The sequence below is a fragment of the Plasmodium brasilianum genome, chromosome 3, assembly GCF_023973825.1.
Source record: "Plasmodium brasilianum strain Bolivian I chromosome 3, whole genome shotgun sequence".
Classification (NCBI taxonomy): Eukaryota; Apicomplexa; class Aconoidasida; order Haemosporida; family Plasmodiidae; genus Plasmodium; species Plasmodium brasilianum.
In genome coordinates, this window is record NC_090116.1 from 1038061 (window position 1) to 1053753 (window position 15693).

General features: G+C 31.5%; 2 protein-coding genes across 2 annotated transcripts; one reads left to right on the forward strand and one right to left on the reverse strand.

Annotated features, from left to right (window-relative positions):
* Positions 1 to 487: 487 nt before the first annotated feature.
* Positions 488 to 7546, forward strand: MKS88_001015 (uncharacterized protein; the record flags this gene model as incomplete). Its single annotated transcript, XM_067219668.1, has 4 exons — positions 488 to 6535; positions 6774 to 6937; positions 7144 to 7214; positions 7395 to 7546. The coding sequence occupies 4 exons, from the start codon at positions 488 to 490 to the stop codon at positions 7544 to 7546; spliced, it is 6435 nt and encodes a 2144-aa protein (XP_067075381.1).
* Positions 7547 to 8365: 819 nt separating this feature from the next.
* MKS88_001016 (RNA-binding protein) lies at positions 8366 to 13529 on the reverse strand (the record flags this gene model as incomplete). Its single annotated transcript, XM_067219669.1, has 4 exons — positions 8366 to 8419; positions 8607 to 8740; positions 8947 to 9044; positions 9223 to 13529. 4 exons carry the CDS (start codon positions 13527 to 13529, stop codon positions 8366 to 8368), a joined length of 4593 nt encoding a protein of 1530 aa, XP_067075382.1.
* Positions 13530 to 15693: the final 2164 nt, after the last annotated feature.

Below are 15693 nucleotides of genomic sequence, written 5' to 3' on the forward strand. Positions count from 1 at the left end.
ACATAATTTTTATATATGAATAAAAACATGCTTATTCTATTTAAGCAAGTGAAGCATATTTCTTTTTTTTCTTTTTTTTCTTTTTTTCTTTTTCTGTTTAGGCGAATATTTCGTCCGATTTATATACGTGAACGAAATTTTATGCACACACACGATAAGTACATACGTGCGTGTTGTACCTACGAACGAACATGTATTTGTGCATGTAGAATGCACATGTACACAAGTTTGTATGCGTTAAGTAAGCGCATAACAAGTTGTTAGAGAAAAGAGAGACTGGCGAGCGAATAAGTTCGATGTCAAAATTTGAAAGAGTGAAAAGTAAAATCGCTTCATCATATATAAATAATAAAAAAGGTAAAGAAGAAGTAAAGAGGACGTAAAGAGGAAGTAAAGAGGAAGTAAAGAGGAAGTAAAGAGGAGGTAAAGAAAAAAAATAAAAATAAAATTGGCCCTTTGGTCATACTCACGTTTTACTACAGTGAAAATGAGTAGAGAATCGTCCAATGCAGAATCGAATAGAGAAGCAACTAGTAGAGCTTCTAAGTACGGGCGAATTTCATTCTCCCCCTTAAGGAAGGACGATGAGTATTCTGACATAAATGAAGAGTTTGATAACGATGAGTTAGAAGAAGTAGAAAAGAAATTGGCAAGTTTTAACGATATAGAAATGTTAAAAGAAATGTCAAGTGAAGATTTTAAAAATATTATAAATGATGATGAATATTATAAAAAGTTAATGAATGAAGGGGAAGGTATTTCTCCCATCGTGAATGACAAAAAAGAAAGATTTTCAATATACTCAAAAGCTAGTTTTCAAAATAAAGAATTTTCTTCAAGGGATAATGACATACCACTAGAGGGGGTAGGTAGCACGGGTGAGATCGGGAAGGAAGAAAAGATTGGGAAGACAGACGAGTTAGATGAAATGGATGAGAAAATGAAAATAAAAAGATATAGCAATAGAGAAGGAAATAGAGAAGGAAATAGAGAAGGAAATAAAGAAGGAAATGGAGAAGGAAATGGAGAAGGAAATGGAGAAGGAAATAGAGGAGGAAAACGGGACAGTACTCTGGATAACAAACTAGGTGATAAACATGATAGCGTATTGTCTATTCGCAACTCAAGAAACTCTTCCATTTTTAATCTAAGCGTTACGGATGATAACATGAAGCGATCTTCTCTTAATTATGATTATACCTCCAATGGAAAGCTTGTTACATCTTTGTCAAAAACAGATGAAGCGTATGACAGCGATTTAATAACTCCTTCGCCTTCCAAGGGGAAAGGTGGAATAGATGAAGACTATCAAATAAATGCTATATTAGACAGTCCAAATGAATATGCTAAAAATGAAAGAAGAAGAAGGAGGAGAAGATCGGTCGATACCCTCGATGAGGAGTTAGACGACTTAAGGAAAAGGTATATCCTAAGTGAAGGGAATGATGAACAGCATGATGAGGAGCATAAAGAGGTGCATAATGAGGAGCATGGTAAGGTGAATGACGAGGTGTACGGTAAGACGAATGACGAGGTGTACGGTAAGACGAATGACGAGGCGAACGACGAGGAGTATGACTACTACATGGGGGAATACGCGAGTGATTCGGAGTTTCTACGATTGTCGTCTTTAGAAAAAAAAATGAACATAGAGATGAACTACGGAAATGATGATTCGTTGAACAAGAGCAGGTTATCGAATGGTAGTTTTTCCTTATGGGAGAATAAAATAAATTCAACAAGGAAGATTAAAATAAATTATGAGACACCTAAAAAGGGTATATTGAAACAAAGTAATTCTTTATCCCCTATTAAAGAGATGAATGAAAATATAAGTGCAAGGAAAAAATCAGTTCAATTTTCTCATCGATCTATAGCAGTTTTTGATGAAAAAGAAAAAATTTCCCCATTAAGATTAACACATTTTACTAGAATTTCCAGCGATTCTAACAACTCAGGATCTAAAAGGAAAAGTGCATCTAATGCTTCTATTCTTAGTAAAGAAAATGAACCGAACATCTATGATAGTTTTATGAACATTGTAGAAAAATCTCCCATTGACAAACTTTTGTATAAAGATGATATGCTGATAAGTAGCAAGAATAGGAAGAGTGTTGTTAGTCTATACAATGAAACCAATAATCCTATTAGAAGGACTTCTATAGAATCGGTACGATTCAGAACAAAAACGTCGGTTGATCATATTGAATCTGCTCGTCTCTCACCAATTAAGGACAAGTTAAATGACGATAAATTTACCATAAACGTAAATTTAAATAATGAAGAAATTTTTGATAAATTGTTAATTAGTTCAGATGTAGACAAAGACAGAGATGATGATTTTATAAAAATAAATTCACATGTTGATAATGCACAAGTTGATGAATCTAATAAACTGACCAGTTCTTATCCTCCGAATGGTGGTCAACTAACCAATGATGCGATCGATTGGAGTTTGAAAAATGTAGAGGGGATTGGAAGCACAAACGTTGCAAGCTATGAAGGGGAAGTAAGTGCACACATGAATAATGCAAATCCATCGTTACTGTATACAAACGATGAACAGGAAGAAGATGAGGAAAAAACGAAGCAAGCAGATAACATGGATGTCTTTTTTGAATGCAATGATACTACATCCTTAAGAAGGAATAAACAGTCGTCTAGTGTGCGTAATGATGAATCCGCTAATCGGGAATTTAGAGAAAGCACTCGAAATATGGATGAACAGGAAGATAATCAGGCTAGTTTAGCGGGTTTGAGTGAAGGAAAGCAGGTAGGGGTAGACGAGAAGTTTAACAAAAATGTAGATGATCCTAATTACGGTTTATTAACACCCCACTTGAGTAAAGCAAAAGGGAGAGACAGCATTCCAAATAATAGAAAATCTCTTTCGAGAAAGGCATTATTAAGGACGAATGAAGGGGAGCAGAAGAAAGGAAGAAACGCCGAATGGATAGATACCACAGCAATAAAGGATCAAAATAAAAACAAAGCAAATAGAACAACTGTTAACATTGTGGGTAGTACTAACAATGAAAAAAATAAATCCGAATTAAACAAAGAGGATATGAAAAGTATAGTGACAAACAGAAGAGCAAGTTACAGTATCAACATTAGAAACAATGCACTACATGATTTTAGAAATAACATAAATTCGGATGAAAGGAAAAAATTAAATTATGAGAGATCTTTAAAGGAAAAGAAACAAAGTAGTTTCAGAAATAGACAAAGTATGCAAGCATCTTTTAAGTTATTAGATAGACATTCTTTATTTAAAGGGAAAAAGAATGAATTGAATAATTATTGCATTTTAAAAGAAAAACATATGGAGAATGATCAGACAAGCAATGAGAAGGTAACACCATCAGGAGTTGACATCCTTCACTCGGATGAAGAGGAGGAGAACGAACAACTAGGAAAAAATCATAATGATATAATTAATGACAAGGAGGAAGAGACAGATATGAAATTTACAGAAGGAGATGAAGAGGGCATGATTAGAAAAGCGGAAGTTTATAATAGACCGAATGACCATTATACAGGGGAAAGAGAAGAAGAGGGCGAAAAAAGGTACACACAGAAGGGTGTTTACGAGGATGATGGAGATTACGAACGTGGGGAGAATTGCGAACATTGGGAAAATTATGAACAGCAAGGTAATTATTTAGCGCAGTGCGCATATTTTGAAAACAGAAAAACGTGCATTAGTGAGAAGGAGAATTACGAAAACTTTAATGAAAACGTCGATGAGTTTTGTGATAAGGTGAATGCAATTCCAAATGAAGAAAATTATGATTCATATTTATACGATAAGATAAATTACACCGAATATGCATTTAATGAAGATGGGGTAAATAGACAACAAAATCAGAAGAACGTTGGAGATAGGAACGAATATTATGAGAGAAGCGGGTACTTGCGTGAAGGGAATGAACATATCAATTTGTACGACGAGGCTACAAGTAATGTCAATATCAATGTAGGGGATGTCCATGAGGGAAATGTGAATGGAAAAAATGTAATTTATCAACAGTATGGGTATTACGAAAAGGAAGAAGAGGTGGGACAGGATTCGTATGAACATGAGCAAGGGAAGGAAATAAAAAATAAAAGTGAGGAAGGAAGTGAAGAAAAGGAGGAGAAAGGAGCGGAGGATAGAGTGGCAGAGGGAGAAATGGAAGAAGACCAAGTGGAAGAAGGTGGAAGAGTTCACAATGAAGATGCCATTTGCGAGGATGTAAATAAAGAAAATAAAGGTATAGTAAAAGAAGTGAGTGGGATAAAGAGAGAAGAAAAGATAAAGTTGAGACAAAAGTTTAACGAAAATTTGATAAAGAAACAAGAAACGATTAAAGAGATAACGTTAAATATTATAAGAAGATGCCGAATATACTCACTGAAACAAGTAAACATTGAAAAGAAGAGTATGAATAATTTAATAAAATTATATGAAAACATTCGTAATATGATATTTAGGTTTATAAATAAAATTAATAATTTAAATAATGTGAGTGTAAAGCTAGATGATGCTATAATAAAGCATGAGATAACACAATTAAATTATAGTAAAACAAAAAAAGCTATTGAAACTTTGAAAAAGTATAATTCAAAATTAGAAAATAAAATTAATGATAAGAACATATTATTAGAAAAACAAAATAATGTGTTACTAGAAAAGGAGAAGAAGATTGAATCCTTGACAGCAGAATTGAATAAATTAAAAAATATATATGATAAAGGGTCTACAAGAAAGCAAGAAATACATCTAATAAAAGTATATAAAGACAAAATTGAAGAGCTAAAAAAAGTAGAGATGATTAAAGGTTTTCTTATTAGAAATTTTAATAAATATGGCATAAATTTTGAGTTGTTAAATTTTAATTATTACAATTTTTCGACTTTATATGATTACAAAAATGTTGATACTATTTTTTCCAGAGAGGTCAAAATTTCGGATATGAAACACTCTAATGGAGGAGCGGAAAACTGTTTCCGTGCTGTTCATCCATCCATTGCTGTTACCGCAGCTCCTGCTGTTGAAAATAATGCGTTCAATGGGATTCATGATTGTGTTGAAGGAAATGGCATCATTAAAGGTAGTTGCGCCAAGTTGAACGTGCAACATGGTCAAGGATTTTTCAATGGCAAGGATGATGGGCATAAGGACAGCTATGGAAATGGTAAAAACAATAGTAACAATAATAGCCATATAAACAACATCAATAAGAACAACGAAAGTAGCAGCAATAATAACAAGGACAACAACAGCAACAGTAATGGCAAGGATAAGCATTATGGAAGCAATGACTTTTGCTATAAGGGGAAAGGTGATACGAAGGATCAGTTGGGGTTCTTCGAGAAAGGATTGAACGTATGTGATATAAATGAACTGTATGAAAAGGAATACAAGCTTAAAATTCTTCACAAGAAGACGAAAAGAAATACTTTCTTTAAAAGTCAAATGCATGAAGAAGATTTGAATTGTGCATGGCCATACAACATAACAGTAGATATAATATTTTCTAATGTATATAAACCTAAACATGATTTTGAAAATTTCAATGTATCATCTCCAGTGAAAATAAAGAATATGAAACATTTAATAGCAAATAAAATGCATTTACTAAATGATATGAATGATAATAAGAAATATTTAAACTTGTTTAGACCATATAAAATTTTAATAGACTCTTTTAAAAACTTCAAGGATATAAGTATCACGACTTATTACAAGTATATTAATAATGAAAATATGTACTACCATATATGGAATAAAAATTATGATAAAGACAAATATATCATTGAGGTGAATAACGTTCATTTTAACAATAATGATAATTATAATAGCAACGAGAACAATAACTGTAACAATAATAGTATTAATAATAATTATTATTATTATCAGAAGAATAAAAAAAGAAGAGTGGTCAGTTTGCTAGTTAAAAATATTGAAAATCATTCATATTATTGTAATGACAGCGATTTTGGAACCGAGTGGAAACTTCAACTTGAAATTGTCAAGTACAAACTGGTGGAACTAATAAACAAGAAGCTGCAGAAGTACACGAGTAAAGATGGCAAAAACGTGAGCACCAACATGAATAATAACATGAATAATAACAACAACAACAATAATAATAATAATAATAATAATAATAATATTAATAATAATAATAATAATATTAATAATAATAATAATAATATTAATAATAATAATATTAATAATAATGATAATAATAATAATAATGATAATGATAATAATAATATGAACAATGCTAACGGTGTAGGCACAGCTAAACCGAACAAAGAAGCTCTGAAATACCTTGTTGAGGAGATTGAGTATTCTTTCTTTATCCTTAATCATATTATGCATCAATACAAGCAGTTGCTAAAATGTTTTATGTATCTATCCAACACCTACTTCGACTACTACCAAAACGTCCTTATCTTTAAGACGATTATCTTGTCCAATCAGATGAGCAATCATTCCCTGTGGCTCTACCTATACGTACAACCTTGGGCCGCATTGCGGACCGTCACTCCTTTATATTGGCACCTTACTGTTTATTTGTATCATGTGTTATGTTATGTGTTATGCCATTTGTTAATCCATGTGTTAATCCATGTGTTATGCCATTTGTTAATCCATGTGTTATGTTATGTGTTATGCCATTTGTTAATGCATGTGTTAATCCATGTGTTATGCCATTTGTTAAGCCATGTTTTGCTTTATTTTATTATTATTTTTTTTTTCTGCCACCCCCTGGCAACAGATAAACCTGGAGGAATGCTTCACATTCGCATCACTACTCCACGGAATAGTAGATATCAAGATAGAGAGTGTAGATGAAGAAGACAAGTACAACGAGGACTGTAAAGTGATAAATAACAATATCATGAAGAAGCTACAACAGTGTATTTTTACGCTGAAATCAAAGTATGTATAACATGTGCGAGTGAGGATTCAAGACGTGTGGATCCTCGAAAGATATAACGTTTAGCGTTATGCTGTATATGTTGGCATGGTCCACACATGCATATATATTGGGTGTGTACGTGCGTATATATATTGTATATATTTACTTGCGTGCTTGTGTATTAATTTTTTATATATTTTTTTCATTTTTTTTTTTATTTTTTAAGACCCCTGAGCATCATGGAAAGGATCAGCTCGTACAACATAGTCGATATAATCTACGCTGTCATCATGAATGGTAAGTAGAGGGATATATACGTATGAAATTGTGTGAATGGAATTTTTTTTTTTTTTTCCGCATTTACATATTTGACTCCTTTGCATGTTTGTACGTATTCACACGCACGAAAATATAAGTCCTTTTTTTTTTTTTTTTTTTTTTTTTCTCGTTCCTTCTTCCTCTCCCCCTCTTTTGTAGAGAATTACAATTTCCATAGTTACCATAACAGTATGGACGAAAACTTGAAAAATCTGGTATCATGTGAGCATTTCATAAATGAGGTAATAGATAAGAAAATCATTGTTCCCATAGAAATAAAAAACAACATAAATAAATATGGGGATGACTAGTTGAAAAAGTCCGTTCTTTATTCATGAGATTATACGAATATGTATGTATGTATGTATGTATGTATGTATGTATGTATGTATGTATGTATGTATGTATGTATGTATGTATGTATGTATGTATGTATGTATGTATGTATGTATGTATGTATGTATGTATGTATGGATGTATGTATGTATGTATGTATGGATGTATGTATGTATGTATGTGTATGTATGTATGTATGTATGTATGTATGTATGTATGTATGTATGTATGTATGTGTAATGTATGTATATATATGTATGTATGTATATATATATATATATATATATATATATATATATATATATATATAAATGTGTGTGTAGGTGTACTTACACGGACATATGCAAATACATTTTTACTTCGTACCTTTGTTTATGCTATTTTACATACCACTTTTTTTAACGTTTCTCAACTCCATGGCACGTTAGCAATTTTTACGTCCATAATATGTGTATGGTATGTATATGTATATGCATAAACGCAATGCACGTTTATACACATGCGTAAGGATTTTCCATTTTTTCTCGCATTGTGTTCAATATATTTTAATTTTTAAAAATGAAAGTAAAACAAACGTCGTTTTAGTTGTTATTTTTTAAAAGCTATAAAAAGAAATATGCGCACACTATTTTATTTTATTTTTACCTTTTTTTTTTTTTTTTTCCTTTTTTTAAATTACATTAACAATTTACATCAAAAACAAAAATGTTATCAAAAGGTTAAGTTAAAAAAAAAGAAAAAAAACAAACAAATAACACATATATATGAGATAATAAAAAAGCGGAAAAAATGTCTTACGATTTTTTCGTTTCAAGAACAAAGGCATACATGTAATCCGTGTTTTCGATCTGCCACATGGTGGGAAGAAAAAAAAAAAAAAAATGAATAAGTATACAGTGTACATGTGCATATAAACATAAGCAAAATGAACATAATAAATGGATAGCATAACTTTCACGCGGATGCACACATAAAACGGGCATCCATTTTTCCATATTTCTTTCTTTTCTGTTCGTTTTTGTTCTTTTTTGCTACCTCTAAATCTTTTAAGTAGTCCTCCTTAATAGGCACAATGAAGGTGGTGTAGTCCTTGTCAATAATTACGGGTATATTCTTCTTCTTGCTAAAATGGTCGCATATATGAAAAAATTTCTTCTTCTGGCTGGGAGCTGGAAAAAAAAAAAAGAAAAAAATTAAAGCAGACCTAACGAATTGCGTGCATTATGCATGAACATATGGAGCTTAATAGACACAGTGAACGTGTTTAACGCATTAAGTAGGATGCAGTCACTGCACAGTAATAAGCGATGGTCTACAAAAGAACGATGGGGCAATCAGCATGCTGCTCGTAAAAACAATTAAAAAAATAAATTACTTGGCCCCAATTGCCAGATGGAGTAGTCGGTGCAGGTACTCTTGATTTGCTTTAAATTTTTTATATCACTTTTGGTTTCAACATTTAACTTCGGGTATCTAACAAGTGGAGGTAAAAGATAAGTGAATGGATAGACGAATAGACGAATGAACAGAAATGGAACAGAGCTAACACAAGACACTGCGCAAATAATAAACGTGTGCATAGTTTTTCTTGCACATAAATAAGATATTAATTAGCAAAGTAAACATGTAAAAAAAAAAAAAAAAGGATTACATTTTGAGTTCCCTATTTCCTTCATAAAATTTTGCACTGAAGTTACACTTGTATTTCTGGTTCACGTAAAATGCGATTGTCATTTCGTTCTTTCCCTTTTCGATGTTAGAACCATCTGAGTTATGTGCATCGTCATCCTTTTGCAAACCATTTTGACTGCCATTATGATCAGCATTTGAGCCGCTGTTGATATTTACCCCCTCATTGGTGTTCCCACCATTAAACCAATTCGAACTTTCTTCCTTTTCGAGGCCTTCTTCATTGTTTTCTTTCCTGAAGGAATATACTGCTCCCCCTGCTCTACTTGTGTTTCTTTTGCTTCTCCTTTTTTTACGACTTCTTTCATTTGTATTATCTGTATCATGTCCTTTTCGCTTTGATGACTTTCTACTATCCTTTTTATCATAAGGAGTATGACTACTACTATATCTATCTTTTTTCTTATCCTTTTCCGAATTATATCTATTTGTGTAAGTCGTACTTTTCCTCCTAATGTGGTGCTTGTCCATAAGTGCACTGCTTGAATGATGTTTATTAATTTTTTTGTTCGAGTTGTACTCTTCAACATTATTAAGTCTATAATTTTTTTTTCTACTATTTTTTTTTAATAATAGCATAACTTTAGAATCAATAAATCCTGTGTTTCTTTTATTAAATTGATTTTCTAATATTTGTTGTATCTTATTATTATTATCGTAAGATAATGAGTCCATTAATTTTTTTCGAGTAAAGCTTACTTTTCTTTTACCCTCCCACTCACCTAATGTTGAAAAGTCAATATTAAGTAATGTATTGTTCGATAGCTGAATACCATACATATGATTCCTTGCCTTTATTGCATCATTCACATTTTTGTATTCCAAAAATAAACAATTCTTGTCAGCTACAAACTTCACGTTCATTATTTCACCAAAATGCATGAACATACTTTTTAAAATATTTGCTGTATTGAAAAAATAATTTTTTAAAATATTACCTACCCATAAACAGTTGTTCGGTTTGTTGGGGGCTGAGAAATTCACTTTAAAATTTTTTTCTTCCAGTGCCTTTTTTGCCTCAACGCAGTTTTTTATTGTCCTGAAGGTCAAGTGGGCACACAGCCTTTTGTGCGTGCTGAGGGGGTTCTCACCTTGAACTGTGTTCGTTTTTTCCTTGCCTTCTTTCTTCACTTCTTCTATGACCTCTTCCTTTATTTCTGCCTCCACTTTTTCTATGACTTCTTCCTTTACTGCTTCCTCCACTTCTTCAATATCTTCTTCCTTGATTGCTTCCTCCACTTCTTCTATATCTTCTTCCTTGATTGCTGCTTCCACTTCTTCTATGCCTTCTGTCTTTATTGCTGCCTCCACTTCTTCTGTATCTTCTTCCTTGATTGCTGCTTTCACTTCTTCTATGCCTTCTGTCTTTATTGCTGCCTCCACTTCTTCTGTATCTTCTTCCTTGATTGCTGCTTTCACTTCTTCTATGCCTTCTTCCTTTACTGCTTCCTCCACCTCCACATTACCTTTACCCCTTTTCTTTCTCTGTCTCTGGTTACCTTTTCGTATTACCCTTTTTTTCACATTTTTAGCAGAATTCTCCTTTTCATCCTCTGCAACTTGTACTTCCTTTGAGACAATTTCCTCCTTTTTTTCTTCGTCAACATTTTCATTTGTCTCCTTCACTTCGTCCACTGTATTGTCTTTATGATCTTCTTTACATTTGTCATTTGCAACATTAGCGTTGGTAATAACATCAACATTAGAATTGGCAGTAATGCCAACGGGATCGCCAGAATTAGCATCATCACCTACATCCTCGTTAATATTCGCGTGTACCGCCGTGTGCATGATCGCATCATTAACCCTATCCAAAGACTCCCCCTGCTGCTGCTCCTTCTGAAAATCATCTCCATAAAAAAATTTGTGCTCCTCTACCTCTGCAAGAGTAAACATAGTAACCTCAAGACAAAAGGAAAAATTTTTTTCATTTGAAAAGAGACCATTAACATATTCTTTTATCTTATTTTCATCGTTTAAATCTTGTGGCATATTTGTTATAATAAGGTATCTATTATAAATTTTATAATGACTATAAGTATTAATAAAAAAGAGATGATTTTCTTCAACAGAAGCATTCGTTTCCCAGTTTAAAACGCTATTTTCTTTTCTACTTAACCACGTAGGGTTATCACACATAATATTCTCTTTTAATATATTAAATGGATTTTCTTCATTAAAAGAGGGGAAAGATCTATTGTCTTTATTGATATGATTACTACTTTCTTTATGTTGATATAGACTTACCATCATGTGGTGCTTAGTACTTTTCTCTTTCGTATTTTTCACAGGACCATCCTCAACCATGTGACTATCATTTGCAGTTTGCTTAGGATGAGCAATGTAATATTTGTTATTATAAAGAGAAAAATTATTATAATTCAAGTTTGTATCTCTTTTTCGTGGGCTTAAAAGCGGGGGGGGCATCGTCATCATCATCATCCTGTTTTTTCCCCTTATAGTTTTATTATGTGTTGTACTGTTCTCCATGTTTGTATTATTATTTCTAAGATGCGGAGGCGGCGGAATGCTTCGTTGGTACTGACCTTTATTATCATATGAAATTGGTTTCGTGTTCGTATATGAAGTAAAATTTGTATTAACATTTATTCCTTCGAAAGTATTTCCTTTATTTGATACAAGATTTTTAGAAAAATTATCAGACATATTATTATTTCTTTTACTTGATAACACTCCGACTTCTGAAGATTTAGATATAAACCTTTCACGATTCGTTGTAAGGGTATTATTATATGGAGTAAAGGAGTCTGCCTTATTCTTTCCTGTTTTTTCAGTTAACAAATTGTACGGGTTGGTAATCGGGGGTGGGGGCGGAGGATGGTAACCATAGTTGACTGTGCTAAATTTCTGCTTTTCCACGTTTGCCCCCTTATTATTACCATCTCCACTAATACTATTACTATTACTGTCATTACTATTATTATTATTATTATTAATATTATTATTAATATTATTATTATTGTTATTGATATTACTGTTACTGCTGCTATTGTTGTTGTTGTTACTGCTGCTATTGTTGTTACAACTGCTGCTAATTTCCTTATTGTTGTTGCTTGGGAGAACACTTCGTACCCTCCTCTCCCCCTGTTTTAGTACCACCTCTGGTGATGACGCATACTCATTTAGAGCATTTGCATGAAAGGTGGGGGGGGAAGAAAAAAAATTATTACCAATATGCATGTTTCCTTTAGTATGATTTTTGTATAAAGGTGCATGACTGCTACTATTTGGGGGGGGAAAGAACTGGGGGGCGTTCATATAATACTTCCTGTTCTTAAATAGTTTTACATGATTCTTTTGATACCCAATATTATTGCTACCACTATTGACCATATTGCTGCCGCTATTAACATTATTTGTGTTACTGTTGATGTTACTGCTGTTGTAACGGAACTGGTCGTAATAGTAGGGTGAACGCTCGCTGTTGTTCTTATAAGTTTCACTCTTTATTCTACTGTAATTGTAGTGATACGCCTCATGCTCTGCTCCTACATCTTCTGTTGCTTCCCCTACACCTTGAACATCTGCCTTATCGTTCTCTTCTTTGTACACTCCGTAAGTCACTTGTATCCTTCTATTCTTAATTTTCAAATTGTCCAGATACTGTTTTGCCTTTTTTGCACTATTCAATGAAAAAAATATAACATGAACACATTCATTGTCGTCCACGTTAATGCTTTTTACTTTTCCGAAAACATTTAGGAGCATATCTAACTTTTCATTTGACATTTCTGCGTAGAAATTTAGTAAAACAACTTCCTTAGAATGGTCATTATTTTCCTGAACACGTTCATAAGGAATTTCATCTTCAACCACTTCTCCTTCCTCTTCGTCTGAAGACAGGTTGTTCAGTATATCCTCTATTTTTTCATTAATTTCGTGTTCATTTAGAGATGAATCGTACATAGCAGAGCTGTTACCATCGCTATCAATGCAGTTCTGATGTGCCTCTTCCCTTCCCTCGGACCGTTCTACCTCTGTCACTTCTTCATCGATATTTGCTTCCCCTTCCTCTTTACCTTTTCTTTTTTTTTCTTTTTTTTTCTGTACCGCTAAGACCTCAAACGTAGCTCCTTCCACATTTAACACTTCTACCCCCTGTTCTACCCCCTGTTCGTTGGCCTCTCGTTGCTGTTGTTGCTGCTGTTCCTCCTCTTCCTCATAGTCGCATACAGCCTCCTCGTTACTATTGGCTTCCTCCGTATACTCATTCTTTTCCTTTTTCGAGTTCGATTTCTTAAACCACATTTTTATGATAACTGTATGTGTGCAAAAATTTAAATCAGTTACATTTAGAATAGCACTACTCAGGTGATATGTTTAACAGGATGGTGTTTCCAAAATATTTGATCTTTGATTTTCGAATTCTTTACATCTACATGCGTCTATATGTTGGTATGTGCTTTTATCAGTAGGTACCTGTATATATAATTATGTATACGCCTTGGAAGAGTAAACAAGCCTTACCCTATGATGTTCACTTATCTTATTGGGTTTTACCTTATCTTATTTGGTCCTGCCTTGGCTTATTTTACTACTACCTAACTATATGTTAGTACTACCTTACTGTATGTTAGTACTACCTTACTGTATGTTAGTACTACCTTACTGTATGTTAGTACTACCTAACTTTATTTTACTCTATTTTGTTTTACTTTCTTTAATTTTATTTTTTATGTAAATATATGCAAGGAATGACATATATGAGATAAACACAAGGAAAGCAATCTACCTTTTCCACATGTTCGTATCTTGCTTACAGAAAATTTATTTTTCTTAATTACTAATTCAAAACTCGAAAGACTTTATTCTGTGTTCTGACCTATAAAATAAACAAAAGATGCAAACCCCCTTTTTCATTTTTCTTCTGTACATTTCGGATTTTATCCTAAAACGGGAAAGTGGTAACGCAGAGAAGCAGAAAAGAAGTGAAGGCGTGAGGCAGTGAAATAGCCAAGCGATTGCGCAGGAGCACATATACGTACATATATATATAAACATATACGTACACAAATATATAAACATATACGTACACATATATATAAACATATACGTACACATATATATAAACATATAAGTAAACAAATATATGCATATATTTATATATATATATATATACACGTATGCTTATGTATGTTCATAATATTATATACCTGTAAGATGAACAAAAATTTAAAGCATCCACTTTTTAAACGATATAATTATATAGGTACACAAAACAGTTTATCTAAAATTTTTTTTTTTTTTTTCTTGTTTTAATTAGTTCGTTCTTATTATGGATTAAAATAAAATTTTCGATAGCTTTTTCAAAAAGGCCATTGTACTATCGCAGTATTTAATACTAACCTCTTTTTATTTTGTTTATTTTGCTAATTCTGTTTATTTCGTTTATCTTGTTTATTTTGTTAATTCTGTTTATTTTGTTTATTTTGTTAATTTTGTTAATTTTGTTAATTTTGTATATTTTGTTTATTTTGTTTATTTTGTTTATTTTGTTCATTTTGTTCATTTTGTTTATTTTGTTCATTTTGTTTATTTTGTTCATTTTGTTTATTTTGATTATTTCTTATTTTTTTTTTTTTTTTTTTTTTTTTTATTTTTATCCTATTTTATCGTTTAAAATATATCCTAATTTATTACTCAAAAGAAAACAATGATTTTTGAAAAATGGAAAAAAAAAAAATAAAATAATAAAATAAAATAGTAAAATAATAAAATGGTAAAATAATAAAATAATACAATAAAATAATACAATAAAATAATACAATAAAATAATACAATAAAATAATACAATAAAATAATACAATAAAATAATACAATAAAATAATAAAATAAAATAATAAAATAATACAATAAAATAATACAATAAAATAATAAAATAATACAATAAAATAATAAAACAAAGTATAATAAAATAAAACAAAGTATAATAAAATAAAATAACAACGTAATACAATGATGATAACATTACATAATCGCATATATATCAGCTTAAAGCGTGAGACGAATAAATGTATTGCCTCCTTAGGTTGAGCTTATGATTATGATTATATACATTCACATACGTTGCTGCAGGTGGGCGGCTTATACATATTACTTGTATATATTCTTTGCAACTACGTATGTATAGATATATATGTATATGTTTATGTATGTATATGTATGTGTATATATGTATGTATATGTATGTGTATATATGTATGTATATGTATGTGTATATATGTATGTATATGTATGTGTATATATGTATGTATATGTATGTGTATATATGTATGTATGCGTTTATATGTATGTATATGTTTATGTATTTATATGTATGTGTATATATGTATGTTCAAACATACACGCATACCGGTAAACGATATGCTCAAACGTTTTCGTGAAGAATGTATAATATTATGAAAGAAAAAAG